At 42.0% G+C, this 27,278-nt stretch overlaps 1 protein-coding gene across 13 annotated transcripts in view; it reads left to right on the forward strand.

Annotated features, from left to right (window-relative positions):
• Positions 1-27,278, forward strand: part of MARCHF8 (membrane associated ring-CH-type finger 8) — a 107,130-nt gene that overhangs the window by 34,378 nt on the left and 45,474 nt on the right. For all 13 annotated transcript variants that reach the window (XM_055538826.1, XM_055538825.1, XM_055538846.1 and 10 more), the window contains one exon: positions 17,316-17,495. In XM_055538826.1, coding sequence (XP_055394801.1) covers positions 17,394-17,495 — 102 coding nt within the window. In that variant the 5' untranslated portion in view covers positions 17,316-17,393. The remainder of the gene's footprint in view (positions 1-17,315; positions 17,496-27,278) is intronic.

Consider the following 27,278-nt stretch of genomic DNA (forward strand, 5'->3'; position numbering starts at 1 on the left):
GACTCACACAGTAAAGAATCTGACTGCAATGCAGGAGACCTGTGTTTGATCCTTTTAGAAGGGAATGGCAACCCACTCCAGTATTCCTGCCTGGAGAATCCCATGGACAGAGGAGCCTGGCAGGCTACAGTCCATGGGGTCACAAAGAGTCGGACAGGACCCATTATGGAGAGTAATATCTTTTACACAAAGTCTCTTGATTTAAATGTTAATCAGATCTATGAATATACCTTCACAGAAACATCTTGAATAATATTTGACCAAATATCTGCGTACTGGGGCCTATTCAAGTTGATACATAAAATTGGCCAGCATGTATATTTAAATATCAAACTGTAAAGAATATTGGGTACATGTTGTGGGTGGCAAGATAGGAGTGGGGGAGCCTGTTTTGACGTTTCTTTGCTCACAGAGAAGATAAATGTGAAGATGTGCTCTGAAGGCCAGGAAGTTTTTGGCCTGGTGTGCAGAGTGTGTGCAACATCCCAAGAGGGTGGTAGAATGAACAAGGGTGAAGCTGACCATGGCACGGGCGGGAGAGGATTTGTCCCGGCTAGAGAGAGATTTCTTAGGTGGTGAGGCAGGCCCTGCTCTGATTCCTCTACCTTGCTACTGCGTTAAGTAGAGAAGGTGCTTGCTCCAGCCTGAGATGACAGACGGCTGGAGCAGGGCGGTCTGTACCACCGGCATTATATGCTACGTTATACAGTGTAATGAGATGAGAATTCTTCTGCATAAAGCGTTTCAAGTGAGATAGAGCTGCCTTAGATTTTTCTGTTATAACATGTGCCCAGAATTCTTTCTTCAGTTAGTTTAATGAATTGCTTCGAAAGATGTATATGTTTGTGAAGAAACATAAGATCTTCAAATGATGTGAATTGCTGCCTGTAATAATTCTAATCTTTAAGCCTTGAAATGTTTTTGGATCCATTCTGAAGTAGAAATAGAGCCCAGTAACTCCCCTTTGCCCCACATTACAAATGAAGGAACATAATCAAATTTTTAGATGTAATTGGTGTAAAGACACTTTAAAATAAAAATTCTACCAAGGAAAGTAGTTACCAGAGAGAAGAACAGCAACAACAGTGTCTGTGAAATAACGGCACAGAACAGCGCCTGAGTGGATCGCCTCTCCGTGCCTGTGCCCCTTTGCGGCGTGGGCCTGCTTGTTTCTCCAGCCAAGTGGTGGAGTCTCCTTCCCCGCCGTTTGTACCGGGCTGTGCCGGGCGGCCTGCAGTGGCCAGGGGAGCATAAGCAGGCGCGCTGCAGGCAGAGGCACCACGTGCAGCGGGCCGGCTCCTCGGCTGCTGCCGCCACGCTGAGAGGAGGCCCACCTGGGGGGAAGGCCCGGCCCTCCTCCCTGAGCCCAGTCCCCAGCTGACCTGGGCCCAGTGCAGCAGCACGCAAGTCAGGCAAGAGCAGCAGCAGAGCTGTGCAGTCAACCCACGGGATGGTGAGAAGTAGGAAATCCCTGCTGTTTAGGCAACTGAGGCTGGGGTAGTTTGTTATGCAGCAGTGGCAAACAGAAACATCCTGTGACTAATTGCAGAAACTCCTCTCTGTAATTCTAATTCTGGCTTCATTCCTGAGACCTCAGGAGCCCGCAGTCTGGTGAGGGAGTCCCTCCAGGACAGTGTGGTGCCTGCCCAGGACGGGCTCTGGGCTGCTGCGGCCTTGGCTTCTTCTCTGTCCCCCTTTCCTCATCTGTAAGGATTAGATTTTTCCCTGCAGGACAAGCATAGAAGAGCGCTTGGAGGAACTAGAGGAAGAAGATTAGTTCTGTACTCCATTGATGGTATTTTCCATCTCTTACGTCTGTCAGACTCATACTTCTTTCTCAGAAGTGAAATGCTGCAAGAACCCCAACAAGTCTCCTCTTTAGCCTTTGTTAAGAACTACTGTTTTCAGTGCCCTTGTATTTGTCCTGAAGAATGCCATGGGTATGCCTCCTTAACTTTGCTCAGGTTCAGACTCTCCTGGAAAATTCAGACATTAGAGTCCAGGCCCCTTCCTTGTAACCATCTCATGTTCAGCTAATTCGCACACATGGTGGAGTGGTTCTGCTGAGGTCTCTCTGGGTCACTGGGGAAGTCACAGATGGCATGCACTGTTTGGATCTGAGTCCTGCCTGCCCCACACTGTCTTCTGCTCACTCACCGTCAGCTTTGGCCTGCCCCCTCTTGCTCTGTTCCTTGAGATTCTAAATTGCACATTGCCGCTTGCGGTACTCTCCTCTCCTGGCCCAGCTGTGTTTGCTCAGGACTTCCCCTCCAGGCTCCCTCGGTTTTCTTGAGTAGCCCATTCTCCTTCCGCTGGCCAGCATTTTGGGGGATACCTAGAGTCCACGCTTTCTGTCTTCTTGGCTGCCTTGTGGCTCAGATGGTAAAGAATCTGCCTGCAGCGCAAGAGAACAGGGTTCAGCCCTTGGTTCAGGAAGATCCCCTGGAGAAGGAAATGGCTACTCACTCCAGTATTCTTGCCTGGAGAATCCCAAGGACAGAGGACCCTGGCAGGCTACAGTCCATGGGGTTGCAGAGTTGGACACGGCTGAGCAACTAACACTTTCTTTTCACCAGCCTTTCAGGCTGCGTGTTAGAAAATTAATCTTGAATAATCTACTGGAGTAGTTTAAAGATATAGCTTTAGTTTTAAATAGTTGTAGTGGTTTAAGGTTATGTTATTATATATGTAATATATGTGTAACAATGGTTTAAGAATATATACTATAATTTTAAAATGCAGTATTTTTCTGTGACTTGCAATATATATTTGTAAATCAACTCAAAATGATAAATATCCATTTTTTGTTATGAATTGGAGCTAACTTTTCAGGCATGTCTTACAGTCTTGAAGTACATAAATTATTATTTTGTCAAATTTTTAATAAGTATATCCATTACTTTGGTCACATGTCCCCCTGTGCAGACAAAATTGCAGCAAAAAGCATGTTGCTATTTAATACTTAAAACTGTGGATTCTGTGTTATTGTTTGTATCCATGTCGATCATACCTCTTCTTTTCATAATAAAGCCAACAACACACCGGGTTTTGTCTTTTTCTAACAGCTGTGCTACAGTGAGATGAAAAAGAAAAAAACCTACATATTTTAGATTCACCTTGTAAATTGCCACAGGCTGCTACATCTAGTGAAATACGGCTGAGCAGCCTTAGGCAAGCTGCGTAACTTCTCTGAGCCCTTCTGGCCCTGCTGTGAGAATCAAAGGAGATGATGCGCGTGAAACGTTTACGATGTGTCAGTGCTTCATCTGTTTAGTTTTTCTCCAGCCAATTACTCTTCAGAAGTTCTATTTCTGTACTTCTCAGTTTATTTCTCCTACATTATCATTTTTAAGTTTTTTATTCTTTGGATTTCATTTTCTAGTTATCCTCAGCATTGCTTATTTGCTGTTCTTCACGTAACATTGAAATTATTCTTTATTACCTCTGGTCATACTCTGAATTATTCCAGAGGGTTTTATTTTATTTAACATTTCTGTCTCTAATTTTATTTATGTGTTTGCTTATTTTTGACTGTGCTGGGCCTTCGTTGTGCGGGCTTTTCCCGAGCTGCGGTGAGCTGGGCCCAGTCTCCAGCTGCGGTGCCTGAGCGTCTCACTGCGGCGGCTTCTCTCGCTGCAGGAGCACGGGCTCTGGAGCGCGCAGTCTTCGGTGGCTGCAGCGCGTGGGCTCGGCGGTTGTGGCTCCCAGGCTCGAGAGCGCAGGCTTCGTAGTTTCGGCGCACGGGTTTCCTTGCTCCGTGCATGCACGGTCTTTCTGAATCAGAGATCAAACCCCTGTCTCCTGCATTGGCAGGTGAATTCTTTCCCACTGAGGAAGGTACCAGGGATACCCTCTAGGGGACTTTAAAACTAACAAAATCTTTTTTTTGTTTGTTTCTGAGTAAACTTCATTTAGTCTGTGGGGTGTGTTTGTGTGTTTTATCATTTTTTCCTTCATTTTCAGTAATTGCATCTGTATTTTCTGGTAGTTGCTACTTTATTCTGATGCATTTAACCTTTTAAAATGCATTTTGGTATTTTTAATAAGCTCATGGTTCTTGAAGACCATAGTGTTACACAGGCCAAGTCAGAGCTTTGTCTCAGACTGTTTTTTACTGGGTGGCATATGCAGGCCTTGCAGTGTTACTCTACCATCTTCCCTAAAATTCTCGGAACCCTGAACTTAAATTTTGATCTTAATTTCAGTAAAGAGTGGGAATAGAGTAGTCTTGATGCCTTGTTACCTTTTGGTCTGGGGTGGGCATGACAGTGTCCAGATATAAGTTGCTTGTGAGAGAGCATTCTTCCCTGGTTGAGTGAGGGGAATAGGCCTTTAAGGATACTGTTAGTGAAATAGCATATTTTATGCCCTGCTTTAGTAACTTGTCACCTATTCTTCACTGTATTTCTGACTCAAAGATTGAAATTGCTAACCTGTATTTTATGAAACTTGTTTTTCTCTTTCTTAAAAGAGCTCTTATCCGCAGTTCTTAATAACTTATAATTGTAACCTTTTAGAATTATTCTTAAAAATACTTGGATTCCATTTTGAATTATTACAATTTTGGACTTAGTCTGATGTGGTCAAACTGTTGCACATATTTAAAGATCAGTTGTTTCTTCCCATTTGATATGAATTGTACCAGGATAAAAAATACTGAATTTTTGTGTTGTCTGAATTTCCACTGTTCTACTTGATCAGCACTTGAGACAGTAAACAGTGTTAGTTATAGTTTGAGTCATAAATGAAATTCCCAGTTAGTTCTGGCTTTTGTGGGAGAAAAGTTGATTCAGTCAGTATTTACTGAACGGATATTATGTGACCACACTGGGCTAGAGAGTGCTAGTACAAGGGTGAGCAAAGTGAGATAGGCTTTAGGGAGCTTACTGCCCAGTAAGGGTGAATGTCATTAATTAAAGAATTTAACAAAAGTAAAATTCCAGTTGTGATCCTTGTTAATGAAGTAGAGGTTCTTCATCAATTCTGTAAAGACCTGTAAATGCGGGATTTCCTGGGGATGTTGTTGTTATTGTTGTTTAAGTTTACGTTTGACTTAGAATAACTGTCAAGACTGTTTTCCAAGGTCTCTATACCACTTCACATTCTCAAGGGCAGTATATGAGGGCTCCAGTTTCTCCACATGCTGCAGTTAATATCGACGGTCTTTTTGATCATAGCCCTTCTATGGGGGATGTGTTAGGTACTCATTCATGTCCAGCTGTTTGTGTCCCCATGGTCTGTAGCCTGCCAGGCTCCTCTGTCCATGGGATCCTCCAGACAAGAAAACTAGAGTGGGTAGTTGTTCCCTTCTTCAGGGAATCTTCCTGAACCAGGCATCAAACCTGGGTCTCCTGCGTTGCAAGCAGATTCTTTTCAGTCTGAACTACCAGGGAAGCTCAGGAAGGGAAGCCCAGGAGGGGTATAGTATTTTCTCATTGTGGTTTTAATTTGCAGATCATTTCATGAGCTTAGTAACTATTTGTTTATCTTCTTTGGTGAAATGACTATTAAAAACTTTTGCCCATCTTTAAACTGTGTTGTTTAAGTTGTAGGTGTTCTTTAGATATTCCAGATACAAGTCTATCAGATAGATGATTGTCATTTTTGCCCCTAGTTCATCTTTTTAGCTTTCTTGATGATGACTTTTAGAGCACAGAAGTCTTATTAAATTTGATCATCTGATTTATCAGTATTTTCCTTTTAGTAAAATGCGCAGAGGTGGTCATTGAAGCCAGAGATATGGATTTGATAACTTGGGAAAAGGGAACACAGAATAAGAGTGGGAGAGGGTAAAACGGAGCTTTGAGGAATTGAAAGAGTTACTGTCACGTGAGTGAGTAAATGTGTCAAGTCAAATAACATGGGCCCAGAAAGTGTCCTTTAGGCTTAACCGCCATGGTGATGGCTGTTGACCTTACTGTACTGAAGCTGGATTGTGATGAGATGAAACGTGCATGGGAGGTAAAAAAAAGTGTCAATTTGAGTGGAGAAGAGCTCTAGGGTATAGAAGAAGAGCCCGGTTTTGCTCTAGAAAAGCAAGATAAATGGGATGATCCCAGGAGACAAATGGTGAGTCAGATGGTGTTTTATGCGTTTCCTTTTCCCTTTCTTTTTAAAATTTTCATTGAGAGAGTGAATATCTTTATTCAGTACCTAAATCATGACCCAGGTATAATACCACATTTGGTAAAAATATGTGATATGGGTATTGTTCTATTTGAGGTCACATGAGTCTCCTGCGTGTTTTCTGTTTATACTTTCTCTCCATTTATTTCTTCAAAGTATTTTCAAAATGAAAAAAGTAATAAATGCATACAGCTTTTTGAAAAATGTAATGGAGGCCCAACTCTCTCATCCAGACGTCTTAGGTCAGAGATACTTTAAACTTCAGAAATTTTCAGATTCTAGAAAGGTAATCTATACGTGGTATGTAATAGTGAGTGCTCTTATTGGGGTGATACCCATAAAACTCATTAATATTTCCTTATTGAAGTATAATACTTATACTGAGTTGCATAAGTATTAAAAGAAACTATAAATAGCTTCCTATTAGTTCAGGTCAGGTTTTGGCCCCTAAAGGGTTTAAGATTAGGTCTTATTGTTAAATAAGACCTAACACTTAATGTTAAACAAGACTTATACATTTCTTTACTAAATATAAGTAAATAGAAGCTAGCTCTGTCTTGGTATTTTTCTGAATGCTAGAAGTGTGTGTGGGAGGTGCAGTACCGGCCCCTGTGATGAGCAGCAGCGGTCCTCTGCCCGCCCGCCACAGCCCTTGTCCTGCTCCGCAGGGGCAGCTCCGTATGTGTCATCGTTGCATCTTCTGATTGTTGCCTCCGTGTTTTCAAACAATACGCTCATGCTATTTCCTGACTTATCAGTATTAGACATTACCTCTTGACTTCCTTTTATGCCCCACCTCTCTTCTCCCTGTCCACCGGATTTGGTTATGTCATGATGCTGTTTATGTCACTGGAATATTTACACCGTAATCAATATTGAACTACTGTTCACTTTAGAAACAAATGATTATGCTGTCTTTCTACTGTAGTTTTGCTGTTGTTCCTTTGTATTCTCACTGGTATGATCGTTATTAGACTTATCCTTAGTTCTTCTAAGATGTCCAGGGTATTATCGGTCACTCCGTCTTCCCTGTTGAGACTCCTTTTGCTCTGGGGACCTGCCTCTGGACGTCTTGCACGCCTGTGCTCCTCTCCGCTCCGGCGGTGAGACTGCTTTTGCTCTGGGGACCTGCCTCTGGACGTCTTGCACGCATGTGCTCCTCTCCGCTCAGGCGGTGAGACTGCTTTTGCTCTGGGGACCTGCCTCTGGACGTCTTGCACGCATGTGCTCCTCTCCGCTCCGGCGGTGAGACTTCTTTTCCTCTGGGGACCTGCCTCTGGACGTCTTGCACGCATGTGCTCCTCTCCGCTCCGGCGGTGAGACTGCTTTTGCTCTGGGGACCTGCCTCTGGACGTCTTGCACGCATGTGCTCCTCTCCGCTCCGGCGGTGAGACTGCTTTTGCTCTGGGGACCTGCCTCTGGACGTCTTGCACGCATGTGCTCCTCTCCGCTCCGGCGGTGAGACTGCTTTTGCTCTGGGGACCTGCCTCTGGACGTCTTGCACGCATGTGCTCCTCTCCGCTCCGGCGGTGAGACTGCTTTTGCTCTGGGGACCTGCCTCGACGTCTTGCACGCATGTGCTCCTCTCCGCTCCGGCGGTCTCGGCCTGCCAGCACAGCTGCAGTCTTGGAGCTTCACTTTGTGCCCCTCCGAAGCTACAGTGGCTCTTTTGTGCATGCTTTCTTTTTCTTTTCTTGATTTGGTCCTTTATTTTGCTAGAGTACATTTTCCAGGAGTTTACCGTAAAAGGGTGCATGGGAAATTGATTACCTGGCTGTTCATCTATAGGTATAGGGATGTTGATTGGCTTGTTTAAATGGATTTTTAAAACTTTAGAAAGTTATCTTTATTTCCCTGAGGTTTTTTTTGCTTTTTGTGCTTATGTATTATTTTGATTCCTTCATTCAGAGCTCTTCTCCTAAGTTTGATCAGTAAGTGAGAAAGGCCAAGAACAGGGAGCAGAGATTACATAGACTGCATTGAACTGAGTTGTGGGAGCAAGAAAATGAAGAGCACTGAAATGTTACTTAAAAAGTGGTTACGGAGGGAAAGTGAATAGGAGCATTGAAAGCATTTTCTTTCTACTTCTGTTTTTAAAGATAAGAGACCCAAAATGCACTTTGAAATTCTGTATCAGTGTAGATTTTTATTATTTTTCTACAGCATCTAGTGATATAAACTACTTGTTTTATGCGTTTTGGGGGAAAACTGGTTCTGTTCCTTTGCTGACGTGAAGGAGTCTTTATAAGGGATGGGATGACAATATGGGGTAAATGGGGGGTGGCTGATAGAGTGAGGCCCCTAAATAGCCAGGTGGGGAGGATGGCAAAGAGCCCAGGTACACTTCTAGAGTTGGGGCTGCTTCTTCCCATAACTGCATAATATAATTTATTTAATTTATGAAAGGCTTGAGAGCAATGGGCAGGTTTATATGGTTGGTGGCGGGAAATTGAGGGACTTTTACAATAAATTGTCTTTTAAACAGCAAAAGTGCCTGATCTCATGGTCAGATACACAGGGGCTTCTTTCATACAAGGAAATCTGTTATTAAGAGAGAACAGTCTCTTTTCCTCTGGTGGAAAGAAGTCTTTCACTATTTTGGAACAAGAGGTTTCTTTTATAACCATCATTAAAAGAAAAAAGCATTTACGAACAGCCCATGTTTATTATTCTTTTCTGTGTTCTGCAAAAGATAATGGTTCCTGCTGCAGATACTTTTCTGCCATAGCAACAGGGACAAACATATACTGGAAAAAAAGCAGTGTAAGCAACAGATAGTCTTAGTGCTGGGCAGATGCTCAGATTTATTGATGGTGGACAAGTACTAACCTCCCCTTGTCTGCCATGTTAATAATGCTGTGTTCCTAGCATTGCATGTTCTGAGCCGCCATTTCTAAGGATGTATAAAGGCCATCCCGATGCAGTTGCATTTTGTGGGAAATATGTAAACTGAAAGTAGTGTGACATGGAAATATTAATAAAGGCTTGTGTTGCGAAAGTGTTAAGTCAGTCATGTTCAACTCTTTGTGACCCCATGGACTGCAGCCCATAAGGCTCCCCTGTTCATGAAATTCTCCAGGCAAGAATACTGGTGTGGGTAGCCATTACCTTCTCCAGGGGATCTTCCTGACCCAGGGATCAAACCTGGGTCTCCCACATTGCAGGCAGATTCTTTACCATCTGAGCCACCAGGGAAGTCCAATAAAGGCTTACTATGCATAAAAATGTGAAAGAAAGCAGTCTTCAAAATCAGTAACTTTGCAATGAAAGTTAGATGTAATAAAACCCTGAAAAGAAAGGCAAGTGATTCCCATAATACACTATGCTGTTTTATTTTTAAGGAAAAGCACTGTGCAAAAATATTAGAGGAATTGCTGGAAAAAATCTAAAGGGAGCATAAAGCAAACACTACGGTAGTTGAAGACATTAGTGTCCTGAGAATGCGTCTTCCTACTTTATTCCTGTAGGAAAATTAGGCTTGATTTCTATGAGGTCTTCGAAATGTGTCCATCACAGAAAATGAGCCCTCTTACGGTTGTATACATTCATCAGTAACATAAAGTTCTGACTATACCCACCTATGTGGAATGACTTGAGCTTTTAACACTTTAAAAATATGTATCTAAACTACAAAAGTATTACATTGTTACTGAAGTTTAGAAAATAGAGAAATGAAAAGTCATGAAGTATTGCCACATCATTAAACTGCTGTTAGCATTTTTGTGAATTTCTCTCCTAGTACCTAACTATATATTAATATTAAATAACAATGACAGGAATATGCTTATTTTGCTTTTTAATTTAAAACTTATTTAAAACTCTAATAAGAGTTTTGCTGTGTGAATATAATGGTAAGTTTTGGTTGAGATAGGTTTTTTAATAGTTAGGCATTTTCCTTTGCTTTTCCCTAAAAGGTTTTAAAATTCTGTATTGGTGTTGAGTTTTATCATTTGATTATATTAATAGCATCTAATGACATAAATGATTGATTCTGCAGGTTTTCCTTGGAAACCAGATTCTGTTCCTGTGTATTCAGATGTGACAATATGCTGGTGACTCCCATTGTGCGCTGTGTACATATCTTGGGTTTCCCACAGGCATGTCAAGCTCAGTGTGCCCATGGCCAAGCCCTCATGCATCTCCCAGTCCTCTCTGCATTCCAGTCTTGTGAAGGCACAGCCAGAAACCAGGGACAGTTTAGACCCCTCACTAGATCATGTCAGTCCTCGTTTTCTAATGGTCTGTCTCCTCCCTCCAAGTTCTGTTCTAGGTCTGGTCTCGGTCATTCAGTGCTGTGTGTTACAACTGGTCTCCTCACTCCTAATGCTTGTGTGTGTGTGTGTGTGTGTGTGTGTGTGTGTGTGTCTGCTAACTGCTGTTCATAGGCTTCTCGTTTCTTATAGGAACCATTCTTCTGATTAAAAACAGGCTTAACTTAAAGTTGTTTGTTTAGAGTGCCAGTCAGGATACTGCAATTCAGCAGCTCACAATGGGGAGGAGGAGGGTGCTGCTGGAGCCTGGTACCCTGTGTGCAGGGATGCATGCAGGCATGCAGACCCGGGGTGATCGTCTCCTGGGGGATTTGCCACTGATATCTTGTGTCTTCTCCTGGCTGCCTTCTTTGTCATCTGTATTTGTCCCCAGCATTGCTGAAATGGGCAGAATCCTTCACTTATCTTGACCATCTGGGAAGCACACAGAACAGCCTGATTATTAAGTCCCTCTGGTCGTCTTCTGGATTGGGCTTTCCTGCCTTTGCCCTTATAGGGATAGCACTGTCAGCCACGCTCCCCCTTGGAGTCATGCTGCTGGAGGTCCTCAGTAAACGTCAGAAAGGATTTGAGGTCCCAATGGTGTGTATCTTGCGGCAGACTGAGGTGTAGGACAGAAACTAGTAATGGAAAGACAAAGCAAATAAACTGGCCTTTGTAAAGCAGTAAGAGGCATCATTTCAACTGCTTGAAAAAGCAGACTGGAAAATATGCTGATGCGAAAAACCCTATATTTGTGTATGTGGACGTAATCTTATTTGGCTTCACAATAACTCTGTGAACTGAGTAGAGAGTATTACCTTTCTGTTTTACAGATGAAGAAACAGCCTTTGAAATTCATCAGTTTGCCCAACATCATGTACTTAGTATTATTATTTAATAGAATTATAACTTGAACTTAGGTTTCTGATTGCCAATTTTATGTACTCCCTGTTATCTTTCTTAAAACCAGAAGAGTGATGGTAACAGTGGCCACCTCCATGTCATCAGATAAATTACATTAGGGATAGCACAAAGGAAAAATAAAAAGTAATCTATCTTAATCCATGTGATTTTCATATTCTTACACATTGTTATTGAGCTATGGGCTTCTGTGGTGGCTCAGATGGTCAAGAAGCTGCCTGCAATGCAGGAGACCTGAGTTTGATCCCTGTGTTGGAAAGATCCCCTGGAGAAGGGAGTGGCAACCCACTCCAATATTCTTGCCTAGAGAGTTCCGTGGACAGAGGAGCCTGACAAGCTACAGTCCATGGGGTCACAAAGAGGTGGACACAACTGAGCGACTAACACTCACTTTATTGAGATATGATTCACATCCATTACAACCTACTCATTAAATGGTACAATTCTGGGCCTTTTAGTATACTTAAGAGTTATGCAGCCATCACCATAATAAATTTTTTGAGAGTTATGTTTTGATAGATTTTAGAACATATTCTTTGCCCTAAAAAGAAACCCTTTTAGCCATCACTGCCGCCTTCCCCTAAGGCCTTACCTCAGCCCTTGAAAGTGAACGTGAAAGTGAAGTTGCTCAGTCGTGTCTGACACTTTCCGACCCCATGGACTGTAGCCTACCAGGCTCCTCCCTCCATGGGCTTCTCCAGGCAAGAGGACTGGAATGGGTTGCCATTTCCTTCTCCAGGGGATCTTCCTGACCCAGGGATCAAACCCGGGTCTCCCACATTCCAGGCAGACGCTTTAACCTCTGAGCCACCAGGGAAGCCCATAATTAACTTTCTGTCCCTATATATTTACCTACTGCAGACATTTCACATAAATGTTATCCTATGATATGCAGTCCTTGTTTCATTTAGTATACTCTTTTCAAGAGCCATCCATGTTGTAGTGTGTGCCCATATTTCTTTTCAGCAAAATTTCTGTTGAAAATCAGCTGATAGCCTTGTGTGGATTCCCTTGTGCATAGTTATTTTTCTTTTGCTGCTTTTAAGATTCTCTCTTTAACTTTGACATTTTAATTATAATGTGTCTTGATGTGAATCTTTTTGGATTCATCTTGTTTGAGACTCTCTCTGCCTGTGGGATCTGGATGTCTGTTTCTTCCCTAGGTTAGGGAAGTTTTTAGCCATTATGTCAAATACGTTTTCTGTCCATTTCTTTCTCTCTTTCCCCTCTGGAACCTCCATAATGCAGATGTTAGTGCATTTTATGTTGTCCCTTGGGTCCGTTGAACTATCCTCATCTTTTAACAATTCTTTTCTCCTTTTTGCCGTTCTGTTTGGAGATCTGCACTGTCTCCCAGGTCACCGGTCTGTTCTTCTGTGTCACTTAGCCTTCTGTTGATCCCCACCAGTGTTTTACAGCTCACTTGTGTTCTTCAGCTCTGTGTGTTCTGTTTGGAAATTTCTTTTATTTTCTGTCTTATTGTGGAATTTCTCACTGTGTTCCTCCCTTGTTCTCCCCAGTTCAGTGAGCATTTTATGACCATTGCTTTAAACTCTTTATCAGGTAAATTACTTCTTTCCCCTTCATTAGTTTTTTCCCTAGGGTTTACCTTCTTCCTCATTTGGAGCAGGTTCCTCTGCTTCCTCGTTTTGCTTGACTCTGTGTGTGTCTGTGCACCATGTAAAGCAGCCGCCTCTCCCTGTCTCCAAGGGGTGGCTCTGGTGGGAGAAGAACCTTATCGCTTACCCTTGCCCTAATTTTGGTTGTTTCTTGAGCGCTCTTTGCACTTGTTGGGGTTTGTGGGGTCCAGAAACACAGTCCTCCTATCAGCTTGAGCCTGGCGCTCAAGGGACATCCCCTTTATAGGCTGTGCATGCCCGTTGGCGCCCATGGGGTTGTGCAGGTGGAATGGGGGTGCGTGGCTGCTCACCAACTGCAGGTATTGGTGCTGTGACTTGAACAGGGCTGTCACACGCCACTGTTAGCAGACTAGAATGAGAGTGCAAAATGGTGCCTGCCAGCGCCAGCTAGGGAGAGGGAGCCTGTAAAGACGGCATCTGCCAGCATTCCGTCCCTGGAGAGTCCCAGCAGACTTCTGCCCCTTTGACAGATGCTATAAGATCAGTAAATGAATTTCCTTCACATGTGGTCTAAGCCCTTTAGAAACTGTTGCTCTTTGTGCTGGGTCTTGGGGTGAGTGGTTCTGTTGGAGAGGAATGAAGTCTTTATTCCCTGAAGTCCTGAGTTTCTCCATAAGATAAGCCCTGTTGGTGTTCACATCCAGACATTTGGGTGAGTCTCCTCACTCTGATGCAGGACCCAAGGATTGTGGTGCCTGGGGTGGGTATAAACCCCTGCTTCTTGGGTAGAAGGTCCATTTATTTGTTTGCCTGTTGATTGATTTGTTCATTAATTTATTAAAATTTCTCTTGATTGTGCATCACCACACGAGGAGTGGGGGTTTTGGTGAGAGCATGCCTTTCCTACCCGTTTCGATGTGACCCTTTATCCTTTGTTGTGGAGCCGGTGTTCAGATAGTTCTCAGGTTCTGTTCCGAGGAATTTGTCCCCCTGTGTAGCTGTCTATTTGTTGTGTCTGTAGAAGGAAGTGAGTTTAGGATCCTCCTATGCTGCCGTCTTGAACCCAACTCCACACTGGTTTTGTTCAGATAGTTCTCAGGTTCTGTTCCGAGGAATTTGTCCTCCTGTGTAGCTGTCTATTTGTTGTGTCTGTAGAAGGAAGTGAGTTTAGGATCCTCCTATGCTGCCGTCTTGAACCCAACTCCACACTGGTTTGCTTACCATCCGTTTGAGGTAAGTTTTGAAATCAGGAGATATGAGTTGTCCAACTTTGTTCTTTCAAGATTGTTTTGGATATTCTGGGTCCATATAACTTTTAGGATCAGCTTGTCCAGTTTCTGCAAAGAAGTCAGCAGAGTTTTCAATGGGGATTGCTTTATTTGTAGGTAAGTTTTGGGAGGGTTGCCATCTTAACAATAGTAAGGCTTCTGATCCATGAACATGCTGTATTCATTCCCATATTCTCTTCAGCAATCAGTTTTTTCAGTTCAGTTCTTCTAAATAATGGGTGATCATATTAGGTGTGTTGTATTTTGCAAGGTAACTTTAGTGGAATTAAAGTCCTCATGCCTGGATTGTCAGGCATAGTGCAAAAGTTTAACTATTGCTCTTATTTAAGCATGACTTGATACAAAATGATTCTTGGAAATTATGTAAAGAAAATAGTATGAGTAATACCTGCTTTATGCTTTTCGTATGAACCTTCACATGCAAAGTGGCATGGTTTATTTTGCAGGTTGGTTTTTTAAATTATCATTTTTTTTATCCTAAGTATGTCTGACATAGGACAGGGATTGCTCAGGCAAACTTTTAGGTATAGTACCTGGAGTAGGAGTGTATAGCAGAAGAGTAGCTTATGTGGCTATAATGAGGGAGGTCCTGTAAAACTTTGCAACACTCTCAGTTTGTGTTTCTGTGGCATACACAGTCTTCCCAGGCTTGACATGGTCAGGTACCAATGATGTAATAATGATGGTTATACCTGAAGCACCAAAGGCTACTCTTGGTATGCCATGTGGTGGGACTCCAGGCACGGTTAGTTTGAGTAATTGTTCTGAGGCCACATGGAGTTTGTCATCTCTCACAGAGGAATTTAATTCATTAGTATAAGACATCACAGCAATAGGTGAGTGCCTCTTGTCTTATGTAATGTGAATACATGGATTCAGACCACTTGTTTGAGCACAGTACTCCATCTTGGGTCAGCCTCACACAAAGGCTTGAAATAGAGTGTGTGATGTATAATGTCTAGACTTTAACATTTTGTATATTATTAAATATAATATCTAGACACAGGTGAAGAATCTGCCTGCAATGCTGGAGACCAGGCTTCAATCCCTAGGTTGGGAAGATCCCCTGGAAAAGGGAATGGCTACCCACTCCAGTATTTTTGCCTGGAGAATCCCATGGACAGAGGAGCCTGGCAGGTTAAAATCCATGGGGTTTCAAAGAGTCAGACACGACTGAGTAACTTTCACTTTCACTTTTTTCAATATTACTGACTCTCTTTTCCTGTTCTGTTGGTTATCAGTGATTACTTGCCAGTTATTAAACTAGGCTTTTTAAAAACAGGATATTCTTTTAGCTTATTTTCTCATGAGTGTTGATTCTGTCTGGCTTCTTGTTCTTTCCTGTTGCTTGTTGATCAGAGTCCTGTGGAAGAAGTCAATTTTGTGAGTCCTGTTGCTCTTCAGTTTGGTTAGTAACACTGTCAGAGGTGGGAGCAGCCACTCAGACACCTACCTTTGGTCCTGAGCACAGTTAGGGGAGACGTGTAACAAATGGCTGCTTGACAAGCGTGAACTTAGGGTTATCAGGTCCTACGTTGTTCACACTCCCTGTCTACCACCCCAGCTCCAGTACGTGCTTAATAAATGAAAATCCCCAAGTTAGAGATTCATTCTTTTGTATTAAGGCTTCCATCCTTTGTTAAAACTCAAGCAGCATCAAACGTTATCTTGTTAAACATTATGGATTGTTTGGATAATTTATATTTAATTGGTTTTATACACAGAGTTTGATAGATCTCAATGTAGGCAGAGATAAAGAACATATAATTCAGTTGCTAGGCACTTTGGAGGAATGTAGGAGAAAACTAGAAAAAAGAGTTAGGGGCTGCCCGGAATCGTGAATATAGCTTATTCAGACATGTTACTTTACCTACAGGCAGCCTTCAATGGTTCCAGGAATGTCTGGGATGACCCTCATCTTCCCTGTAATATTCTTAGAGCTGCTAAGTCACTTCAGTCGTGTCCGACTCTATGCGACCCCAGAGACGGCAGCCCACCAGGCTCCCCTGTCCCTGGGATTCTCCAGGCAAGAACACTGGAGTGGGTTGCCATTTCCTTCTCCAATGCATGAAAGTGAAAAGTGAAAGTGAAGTTGCTCAGTTGTGTCCGACTGTTAGCGACCCCATGGACTGCAGCCCACCAGGCTCCTCCGTCCCTGGGATTTTCCAGGCAAGAGTACTGGGGTGGGGTGCCATTGCCTTCTCCAAATATTCTTAGAGCAGGTTTAACAAATCCCAGGCTCATGGGCTGAATCTAGTCTGCCACCTGTTTCTGTAAGTGAAGTTTCATTGCAATGTGACCATTCTCGTTTGTTTACATGCTCACTGTGGGTACTTTCATGTTACACTGGCAAAATTGAGTAGTTGTGACAAATAGGCCCACAGTGTATAAAATACTTGCTTCTGGCTCTCTGTAGGAGAAGTTTGCCAGTAACTGGTCTAGAGAGTCTAAACTTTCAGAAGGTTAAGCATGGATCATAGATATCTTAAACTTATTTTAGACTTCTTAACTTTCAGTCTCACCATTATATGGACTCAAGGTCTGTGGTTTTAAGGAAAGATCACTACCGATATCCACTGGTTCAAGAAAAAATGTGTAACTTCAAAAATATTATTAAAGGATGACACTGCTGCATTTGAAAGCTAAGTAGCTATTGGAAGATTAACATCTGGTTATGCAGGTACCTGAGGGTTTCCCATGGGGCTCAGTGGTAAAGAATCCACCTGCCAGCGCAGGAGACGCAGGAGATACAGGTTTGACCCCTCGGTTGGAAAGATCCTTGGTGAAGGCAGCGGTAACCCACTCAAGTGTTCTTGCCTGGGAAATCCCATGGACAGAAGAGCACGTCAGGCTGCAGGCCACGGGGTTGCAGAGTCGACAGGGCTGTGCAGCTGAGTGTGCGCACACGCACACATGTACCTGGTTCACCAACTTTTTCAGGTGCTCCCGTCTTATATGGGAAAAGTGTTGCAGTTCTTCCCCCACATAGGCATATATATTCTGTCATTTTTGAAGATGAAGTATTTATGTTAGACATTGTCACTTATTTAAATAAATATGAATATAAGTATAAAATACTAATCTCACTGTTGGAAATTTTAAGTGTTGCAGATGAGTTATGTCTTGTCTTCCCTTCCCTCTCTCAGCTTGAAGTCCATGGCCCAAAATGACTCTACCACTGGAGACTTTCTTCCGTAAAGAGGAAGATCAGACAGGAGGCTGGGATGAACATGCCACTGCATCAGATCTCTGCTGTTCCATCCCAGGATGCCACCTCTGCTAGAGTCCACAGAAGTAAAACCAAAGAAAAGGAGAGGGAAGAACAGGTATGGAGGGAAATGCTATTTTTAGCTTCATTATTTTTGTTCTTTTTATTAAAACAGTCTAGAATAAGCTCTGATGATCCAGTTTTTTTAATAATAATTTATAAAAGCATATGGTGTGAACAGTTTTATTCAGAAGACGTCTTTTTGTAGGTTTTTAGGTTTCAGATTTTGCAGTCATCTCTGGTGGTAGAGTACATGGTTTCTGGATGTCGTATGTTCAGTATTTTTTTTTCAACTTGCTGCAGATGCAAAAATATCTCCAAATATGTTTCCCATACTCTCTCAATTGTCATTTAAGTTAGTAGTCTTTATTTAAGGTTCAATTAAGTTAATAGCCTCTTCTTATAATTCTTCTTAGCCCAAATGGATATTTAAATACCACTCAGTAGAATATTTCCTTGGTCTAAAGTACTTGCCTATACCAAGTTGAGGCTGTTAATTCTTCATTCAATGTAGTGTTGAATGGGTACCAGATGGGAATTTCTTAGTATGTATTTATATGGGGCAGCAGTACATATTTGTGTGGAATAGAGAAAGGAAAGTGTCCAACATTGTAGCAGAGGGATGCTTTTTGCATAAAACCCTATTGCAGATTTGTTGTAGGTGGGTATTCAATAAATACTGAATGATATGATCTATTTGATGGAATTTTTAAGATTTAAATAAGTAATATTTCCCTCATGTGCTTATTTATCATCCATATGTCTTTTTTTGTTGGGCTGTCTATTCAAATCTTCTGTCCATTTAAAAAAACCCACCAGTTTTCTTACAGTTAATTTTGAGCATTTCTAATGTCATCTAGATACATGTCCTTTGTCAGATATGTGCTTTACAAGTGTTTACTCCAAATGTTCAGATTATCTTTTCATGCTTCTGCTGGTGTCTTTCAAAGATGAGATGTTTTTAATTTTGCTCAAGTCAAATTTATTGATGTTTTTTCCTTGTTTGCATTGTACTTTTGGCATTCTATTAAGAAATCTTGGCCTAACCCAGGGTTGCAAATAATATCTTATGTGTTTTCTTCTAAAAGTCTTATTCGGTTCAGTTCAGTCGCTCAGTCGTGTCCGACTCTTTGCGACCCCATGAATCACAGCACGCCAGGCCTCCCTGTCCATCACCAACTCCCGGAGTTCACTGAGACTCATGTCCATTGAGTCAGTGATGCCATCCAGCCATCTCATCCTGTGTCGTCCCCTCCTCCTCCTGCCCCCAATCCCTCCCAGCATCAGAGTCTTTTCCAACGAGTCAACTCTTCGCATGAGGTGGCCAAAGTACTGGAGTTTCAGCTTTAGCATCATTCCTTCCAGAGAAATCCCAGGGCTGATCTCCTTCAGAATAGACTGGTTGGATCTCCTTGCAGTCCAAGGGACTCTCAAGAGTCTTCTCCAACACCACAGTTCAAAAGCATCAATTCTTCAGTGCTCAGCCTTCTTCACAGTCCAACTCTCACATCCATACATGACCACAGGAAAAACCATAGCCTTGACTAGACGAACCTTTGTTGGCAAAGTAATGTCTCTGCTTTTGAATATGCTATCTAGGTTGGTCATAACTTTGCTTCCAAGGAGTAAGCGTCTTTTAATTTCATGGCTGCAGTCAACGTCTTCAGTGATTTTGGAGCCCAGAAAAATAAAGTCTGACACTGTTTCCACTGTTTCCCCATCTATTTCCCATGAAGTGATGGGACCGGATGCCATGATCTTCGTTTTCTGAATGTTGAGCTTTAAGCCAACTTTTTCACTTTCCACTTTCACTTTCATCAGTAGTTTTGGCTTTATGTGTTTATGATCTATTTTGAATTAATTTTTGTAGACTGTATGAAATATACATCCAATATTATTTTTTTATATGAATATCCACTTGTGGCCAGTAACATCTGTTGAGTGGATTGTCTTTTCTCTACCACATTACCTTAAATCTGTTGCTTATATGGGGGTGTGCTTATTTTTGGAGTCTCCTGTCCCATTGAGGTATTTGCCCATCTTTACATCATTACTGTCATGAACATTCTGACTTTATAAGTCTAAAAAATCAGATAGTGTTCTTCAGCCTTGTTCTTGTTTTGCCTATTCTAGGTTTCTTGCACGTTTATATGAGTTTGAGAATCGGCTTGTCTGTTTTTACACACAAAGCTCTGCCGGGGTTTTTGTTGACTCTGTAGTTCAGTTTGAGGGAGAGCCGGCATTTTGACAATGTCGAGCCTTAGCCCTGAGCCAAGGGCATCTCCTCTTCAAAGTGAAAGGGGAGCCACTCAGTCGTGCCTGACTCTGCGACCCATGGACTGTACAGTCCATTCCAGGCCAGCATACTGGAGTGGGCAGCCTTTCCCTGCTCCAGGGGGTCTTCCCAGCACAGGGATCGAACCCAGGTCTCCCGCACTGCAGGTGGATTCTTTACCAGCTGAGCCACAAAGGAAGCCCAAATTATTTAATTGCTCTCAGTGTTGTTTTGTAGATTTCAGTGTATGGTCTTTACACACCTTCTGTCAGATTTATCCCTAAGTACTCTGTAATTTTGATGCTATTGTAAATGATACTGCTTTTTAAAATTTTCATTTCCTCTTGTTCATTACAAGCACAGAGAAATAAAATAGATATTTTTGTGTCTTGATCTTATGTCTTGCAGTTTTGCCAAACTCACTTATTAGTTCTAGTAAATTTTTTGTAGAGTCCACTGAATTTTCTGCATAAGCAGTGATGTCATCTGTAAATGAAGATAGTTTTATACTACCTTTCTCTTTGGATACCTCTCTCCATCTTTCTTCTCCTAGTGAAATCTCCAGCACTGTACTGAACAGAAGTGGTGAGAACAGTCACCCTTGTGTTCCTTGTGACCTTAGAGGGAAGCATTCTTTCTTTCAGCACCAGATATGATGTTAGTTACGTTTTTTGTAGATAATCTTCAACATATGGTTCCCTTCTGTTTCAGGTTTCCTGAGAGTTTTGATCAGTTTTTATCCTGGTAATTTGTATTTTCTCTCTTTTTTTCTTTTTCTTGATCTAGCCAGAGGTTTATCAATTTTATGGGTCTTCTTAAAGAATTCTCTTGGTGTCATAGATTTTTCTCTGTTGTCATTCTGTTTTCTGTTTCTTTCATTTCTGGTGTGGTATTTATGATTTCCTTTCCTCTGTTTCCTTTAATTTGTTATTCCTTTTCTAGCTTTTTAAGGTGGAAGTCAGGATTATTTGAGATCTTTATTTTCTATCATAGGATTTAGTGATTATAAATTCCCCAGGTTCTGTTTTCATGGCATTCCAGAAATTCTGCTATGTTGAGTTTAATTTTCATTCAGTTCAAAATACTTTCTAATCTCTCTTTTCATTTTTTCTTAGATCCATGAGTTATTTTTAAGTGTGCTATTTAATTTCCAAATTTCCTGGACTTTCCAGAGATCTTGCTCTTAATTCATCTCTCATTTAAATCCATTTTGGTTTGAAAACATATTTTGAATAACTTAAATCCTTTTAAATTTATCAAGACTTGTTTCATGGTACAGAATGTGGTCTCTTTTGGTAAATATTATGTGTATACTTTAAAAGGATGTAGTTCGCTGTTGTTGGATGTTTTATTTTGGATAATTCTAATTGTTGTGTTTTTAAGTTCATTGTATGTTAGTCACTCAGTCATGTCCGACTCTGCAACCCCTGGACTGTAGCCCATAAGGCCCCTCTGTCCATGGAATTCTCTAGACAAGAATACTGGAGTGGTTTGCCATTCTCTTTCCAGGGGATCTTTCTGACCTAGGGATTGAATCCGGGTCTTCTGCATTGCAGGCAGTTTCTTTACCCTCTGAATCACCAGGGTAATCTTTTCTCTTTCAATGTCTGATCTGCCGTTAGCTTTTTTATCTCAAACATGGTATAGGGTTTTAGACCATGCCTAGTTTCTCCCTAGAAATACGTTTAAATAAAGAGATGAATATACATCTTTAAAATATACCTGTCTCAAATTACTGCCTTTGGTTGGGTGTCATCCACCATGAGATCATTTGTATGGCTTCTGGAATCATCTATCTGCTTTACCTGTAAGAGTCCCATGAGTTTTAACCTCATGCCTAGAAACCAGAATTTCTTTTGTCATCTGTTTACCTTTTTCTTGGTCCCTGGAGTGGTTTTTTTCAAACTTGTTTCCAACCATGTTTTTCCTGTCTGGCAATCAAATCTCATTGTGACAGGGTGGGGGCTATTCTAGCTTGCTCAAGTACACGCAGGGAGTCATGGCATGGGTGCAGTTTGAGAACTATATATATATATATATATATATATAATATACTTATTTTCTTTGAGAATGAAAAAATAAGATTAGATATTTTTCTAGTAATAACATTATCAAACATTAAATACAAGTTGATCTGTTTGAACCATTACATTATATTGTAATCTACATACATAGATTTTGAAGCTTAAATGTAGATAAAATTATATACAACTATGAGGTCTGACCATTTTAAATATTCTTAGTCAAAAGCCAGCAGTATTGGTTCTAGCTGTTTTATGTATTAGCAACTTACCTTTCCCAGCCGACTCTCACATAAGTCTTAAACTGGTAACGGTTTGCTCTTTATTTGGGGTATAGAATTGGAAGGATGTGCAGAATAACTGTAGCAGACCTCTGTGTTGTTGGTCTGTTGAGAATTTGCTAGATAAGAGTCTGTGTCACGGGGGTCAAACCAGGCGTGTAGTTTGGGCACATGGGAGTGAAACGCTAGCAGTTGGCCTCAGCGTGTTATGTGTAAATTGAGTGAAAACGGCACCTGAATATATTTGTGTGGTACCAATGCAGGACTCAGTGGTTACGGTTTATTGGTTGTCACTTTTCTCTTACAGATGTCCTATTAATTAAATGATTGAGAGGCAGATCATTTTTCAGATTTTCTGTCAGTAAGCCTATTGAAATAAGAAAACCACCCAAATTTGTTTTTAAATGCAGAGGTTTCAAAAAATAATATAGCTGTAGCATCCTATAATAGTTGTTAATGACTTTTATATTTGATGTCATCAAGATAACTCCTTTATTTTACACAGATGGAGAAACAGATCTAAAGAGAAATGTCTTGCCCATGGACACTTGAATTTGTATATTTTTTTCTAGGTTATTTTGCTTGCTCTTTAAAAATAGTTTCACGTGAATACAAATGCAGTCCACACATTTATTTTTTCACTCAGCTGTATGTCAAGCAGGTATTCACAGGATATAATGCGCTGGACGGGCTCCCGCCCGCACAGAGCCTGTCGTCCCGCAGGGAGACGGGAGGGAGAGGCAGGCTGTGACACGCGGTGCCGAGTGCGGTGGGTGCTCCGCTGGCAGCTTCCTCAGCGTGTGTGACAGGAGCTTTCTGATCTATGATGCTGTAGCAGTGTTTTTCTTTATCTCATTTCTGCGTGGTATTTAGGGGTTCTTTTTCGGGTTTTGAGTTTGAGGACCCACACGTTTCTTTCTTTTGGAAGTTTTCCGCCCGTCATTTCCTCAACTGTTGCCTCCCTGCACCCTCTTCACTCTCTGCCTGGGGATAGAGCTCGCTGTGTCTCCCGCCATATCTCAGGGCTGGCTGTGCACGGGGCTCTGGGTGATTTCTTCACTGTCTTCTGTTCGTTGATACTCTCCTTGGCCAAGTCTAGACCTTCCATTGAGATTTTAACATCTACATGTTTTTATTTCACATATTTTTCCCATAATTTCTGGTATTTGCATTATGTTTTCTTATTTCTCATTTATCTCTGTGAACATGTAATTCAGGTTTCTTTCCTTTAGCTTTCCCAGTGTACTATGCATTTTGTGCTTATGTATAAAAACTTGAAACTCTAGATGATAAGAAAGTTCTTCATGGTTTGCAGTAAATACGCTTGATACATTACCTTCTAACAAGAGGAGGTGTGCAGCTGTCCACTAATTACTCACTTCACATGTGGCCATTTCTACAGCATCTGAATAGGTGAAGGCACACCAAGGATTTGTTTTATTTAATTTGATGTAGTATACTTATATATACTTGGGCTTTCCGGGTGGTGCTAGTCGTAAAGAACCCGGCTGCCAATGTAGGAAACATGAGAGATGCGGGTTCTGTCCTTGGCTCAAGAAGGGCCCCTGGAGGAGGGAGTGGCAACCCACTCCAATATCTTTGCCTGGAGAATGCCATGGACAGAGGAGCCTAGCGGGCTATAGCCCATGGGGTTGCAAAGAGTTGGGCACAACTAAAGCGACTTAGCACATGTATATACCTACATCATGTTTATTCTGTACAAGGCACTGTTCTTCTAAGGGCTTTACAAAGATTAATTCATTTGGTCCTCATATGAGCCCTCTGAGGTAGGTATGGTCGTTGTCACTCTCTTTTTATGGGTGTGGCACAGAAAAATTGAATGAGCTGCTCAAGGTTCCCTGGGTGGTGATTGGCCCATTGTGGAATGGTATTCAGATCCAGCCTCCACACCCATGCTGTTCACTCACTTGCTCTTTGCATGCCACTCAACCAGCTACTATCTCTTCAAGCCACATGTCCCTCGTAATGAATCTCACCCAGCTCCACTCCCTTTGTGTCTACATTCCTGTAGCACTTAATGAGTCTGCACTGAGCCAATTTTAGGTATTCTGTTTACTTTGTATGTCTAAATCATGTCTTCATTAATTTATTCATTCTTTGGAAAGTATTTAAGCACCTGTTACACGGTGGCTTTCAGTATAAATGTGGTATAAACACAGAGACACTCTCTGTGCTGCTTAAATCTCTCAAGCCGTGTGCTTCTGTCAGCCCCCATCACAGCTGTGGTCCAGGACCTCACTATTTCTACTACTGCAGCAGCCGACATACTGCTCTCCATGCTTCAGCCTGTCTCTTCCTGCCCTGGGCACTGCTGGTGGGGAAAAGTGTATGCAGTTCAGTGTGGTAGGTGCCATAGTCCAGGGAAGCACCCCTGATACAGTCTCATGGTGACAAGGAAGGTTTTTGTGGAAGAAGAAATGTCAAAGATGAGTCCTTGCAAAGTAAGAGTTAGGTGAAGATAAAGGCAGAGAGAGAGGTGCAAGGCCAGAACTCCTGGGGAATAGAAGAACACATGGCACGTCTGAGATACTAAGAAGAAACTCACTGTGCTGGAACTGGAAGTGTGCAGGCCAGGCAGTGAGAGAAGTCAGGAGTGGCCACGTCGCTGCTGAGGGTACTGAGATGTCAGTGCAGGTATAGAGTCCAGAGTTGAAGTTCTGTTTTAGTTAGGTGACCGTGTAGTTTGGTGAGGGAAGCTGGGGAGGAGACCACTAGTTTTAATTTGCTAAGTCATGTCCAACTCTTTGCAACCCTATGGACTGCAGCATGCCAGCCTTCTCTGTCCTCTACTGTCTCTCGGAGTTTGCTCAGACTCATGTTCATTAAGTCAGTGATGTCATCCAACCATCTTATTCTCTGTTGTCCCCTTCTCCTCTTGCTCTCAATCATTCCCAGCATCAGGGTATTTCGAGCAAGTCCGATCTTTGCATCAGGTGGCTGAAGTATTGGAGTTTCAGCTTCAGCATCAGTCCTTCCAATGAATATTCAGGACCGATTTCCTTTAGAATGGACTGGTTGGACCTCCTTGCTGTTCAAGGGATTCTCACAAGTCTTCTTCAGCACCACATTCAAGAGCATCAGTTCTTTGGCGCTCAGCCTTCTTCACAGTCCAACTCTCACATCCATACACAACTACTGGAAAAACCATAGCCTTGACTAGACGGACCTTTGTTGGCAAAGTAATGTCTCTGCTTTTGAATATGCTGTCTAGGTTGATCATAGCTTTTCTTCCAAAGAACAAACAAGTGTCTTAATTTTGTGGCTGCAGTCACCATCCACAGTGATTTTGAAATCTGAGAAAATAAAATCTGTCCCTGTTTCCATTGTTTCCACATCTATTTGCCTGAACTAATGGGACCAGGTGCCATGATCTTAGTTTTTTGAATGTTGAGTTTCAAGCCAACTTTTTCACTCTCCTCTTTCACCTTCATCAAGAGGCTCTTTAGTGCCTCTTCATTTTCTGCCATTAGAATGGTATCATCTGCATATCTGAGGTTGTTGATATTTCTCCCAGTAATCTTGATTCCAGTTTGTTATTCATCCCACCCAGCATTTCACATCATGTACTCTGAATATAAGTTAAATAAGCAGGGTGACAGTATACAGCCTTAATGTACTCCTTTCTCAATTTTGAACCAGTCTGTTGTTCCATGTCTGATTCAAACTGTTACTTCTTGACCCACATACAAGTTTTCTCAGTAGACAGGTAAGGTGGTCTGGTTTTCCCATCTGTTATAGAAATTTCCACAGTTTGTTGTGATCTACACAGTCAAAGGCTTTAGGATAGTCAGTGAAGCGGATGTGGATTACTTTTCTGGAATTCTCTTGCTTTTTCTATGATCCAGTGGATGTTGGCAGTTTGATCTCTGGTTCCTCTGCCTTTTTAAAATCCAGCTTGTACATCTGGAAGTTCTCTGTTCACTTACTACTGAAGCGTAGCTTGAAGGATTGTGAGTGTTATCTTGTTAGCATGTGAAATAAATGCAGTTATACAGTAGAACATTCTTTGGCATTGCTTTCTTTGGGATCGGAATGAAAACTGACGTTTTCCAGTCCTGTGGCCACTTCTGAGTTTCCCAAATTTGCTGGCATATTGTGTTCAGCACTTGGACAGCATCATCTTTTAGGAATTGAAACAGATCAGGTGGAATTCCCTCACCTCCACTAACTTTGTAGTAATGCTTCTGAAGGCCCTCCCCTCTTGACTTCACACTCCAGGATGTCTGACTCTAGGTGAGTGACCACACCATTGTGGTTATCCAGGTCATTAAGACATTTTTCCTACAGTTCTTTTGTATATTCTTGCCACCTCTTCTTAATCTTGTGTTGTTGGAAGAGGGTGTTTGCTATGACCAGTGCGTTCTTTTGGCAAAACTCTCTTAGCCTTTGTCCTGCTTCATTCCGTACTCCAAGGCCAAATTTGCCTGTTACTCCAGGTGTTTCTTGACTTCCTGCTTTTGCATTCCAGTCCCCTATAATGAAAAGGACATCTTTTTGGGGTGTTAGTTCTGGAAGGTCCTGTAGATCTTCTTAGAACTGTTCAACTTCAGCTTCTTCAGCATTACTGGTTGGGGCGTAGACTTGGATTAGTGTGATATTGAATGGTTTGCCTTGGAAACGAACACAGATCATTCTGTCATTTTTGAGATTGCATCCAAGTACTGCATTTTGGACTCTTTTGTTGACTGTGATGGCTACTTCGTTTCTTCTAAGGGATTCCTGCCTACATATAATGGTCATCTGAGTTAAATTCACCCATTCCAGTCCATCTTAGTTCACTGATTCCTAGAATGTTGATGTTCACTCTTTTCATCTCCTGTTTGACCATTTCCAATTTGCCTTGATTCATGGACCTAACATTCCAGGTTCCTATGCACTATTGCTCTTTACAGCATCAAACCTTGCTTCTATCACCAGTCCCATCCACAACTGGGTGTTGTTTTTGCTTTGGCTCCATCCCTTTGTTCTTTCTGGAGTTATTTCTCCGCTGATCTCTGGTAGCATATTGGGCACCTACTGACCTGGGGAGTTCATCTTTCAGTGTCCTGTCTTTTTGCCTTTTCATACTGTTCATAGGGTTCTTAAGGCAAGAATACTGAAGTATTCCATTCCCTTGGAAGTTATGACCAATCTAGACAGCATATTAAAAAGCAGAGACATTACTTTGCCAACAAAGGTTCGTCTAGTCAAGGCTATGGTTTTTCCAGTGGTCATGTACGGATGTGCGAGTTGGACTATAAAGA

Source organism: Bubalus kerabau, chromosome 1, assembly GCF_029407905.1.
Source record: "Bubalus kerabau isolate K-KA32 ecotype Philippines breed swamp buffalo chromosome 1, PCC_UOA_SB_1v2, whole genome shotgun sequence".
Classification (NCBI taxonomy): Eukaryota; Metazoa; Chordata; class Mammalia; order Artiodactyla; family Bovidae; genus Bubalus; species Bubalus kerabau.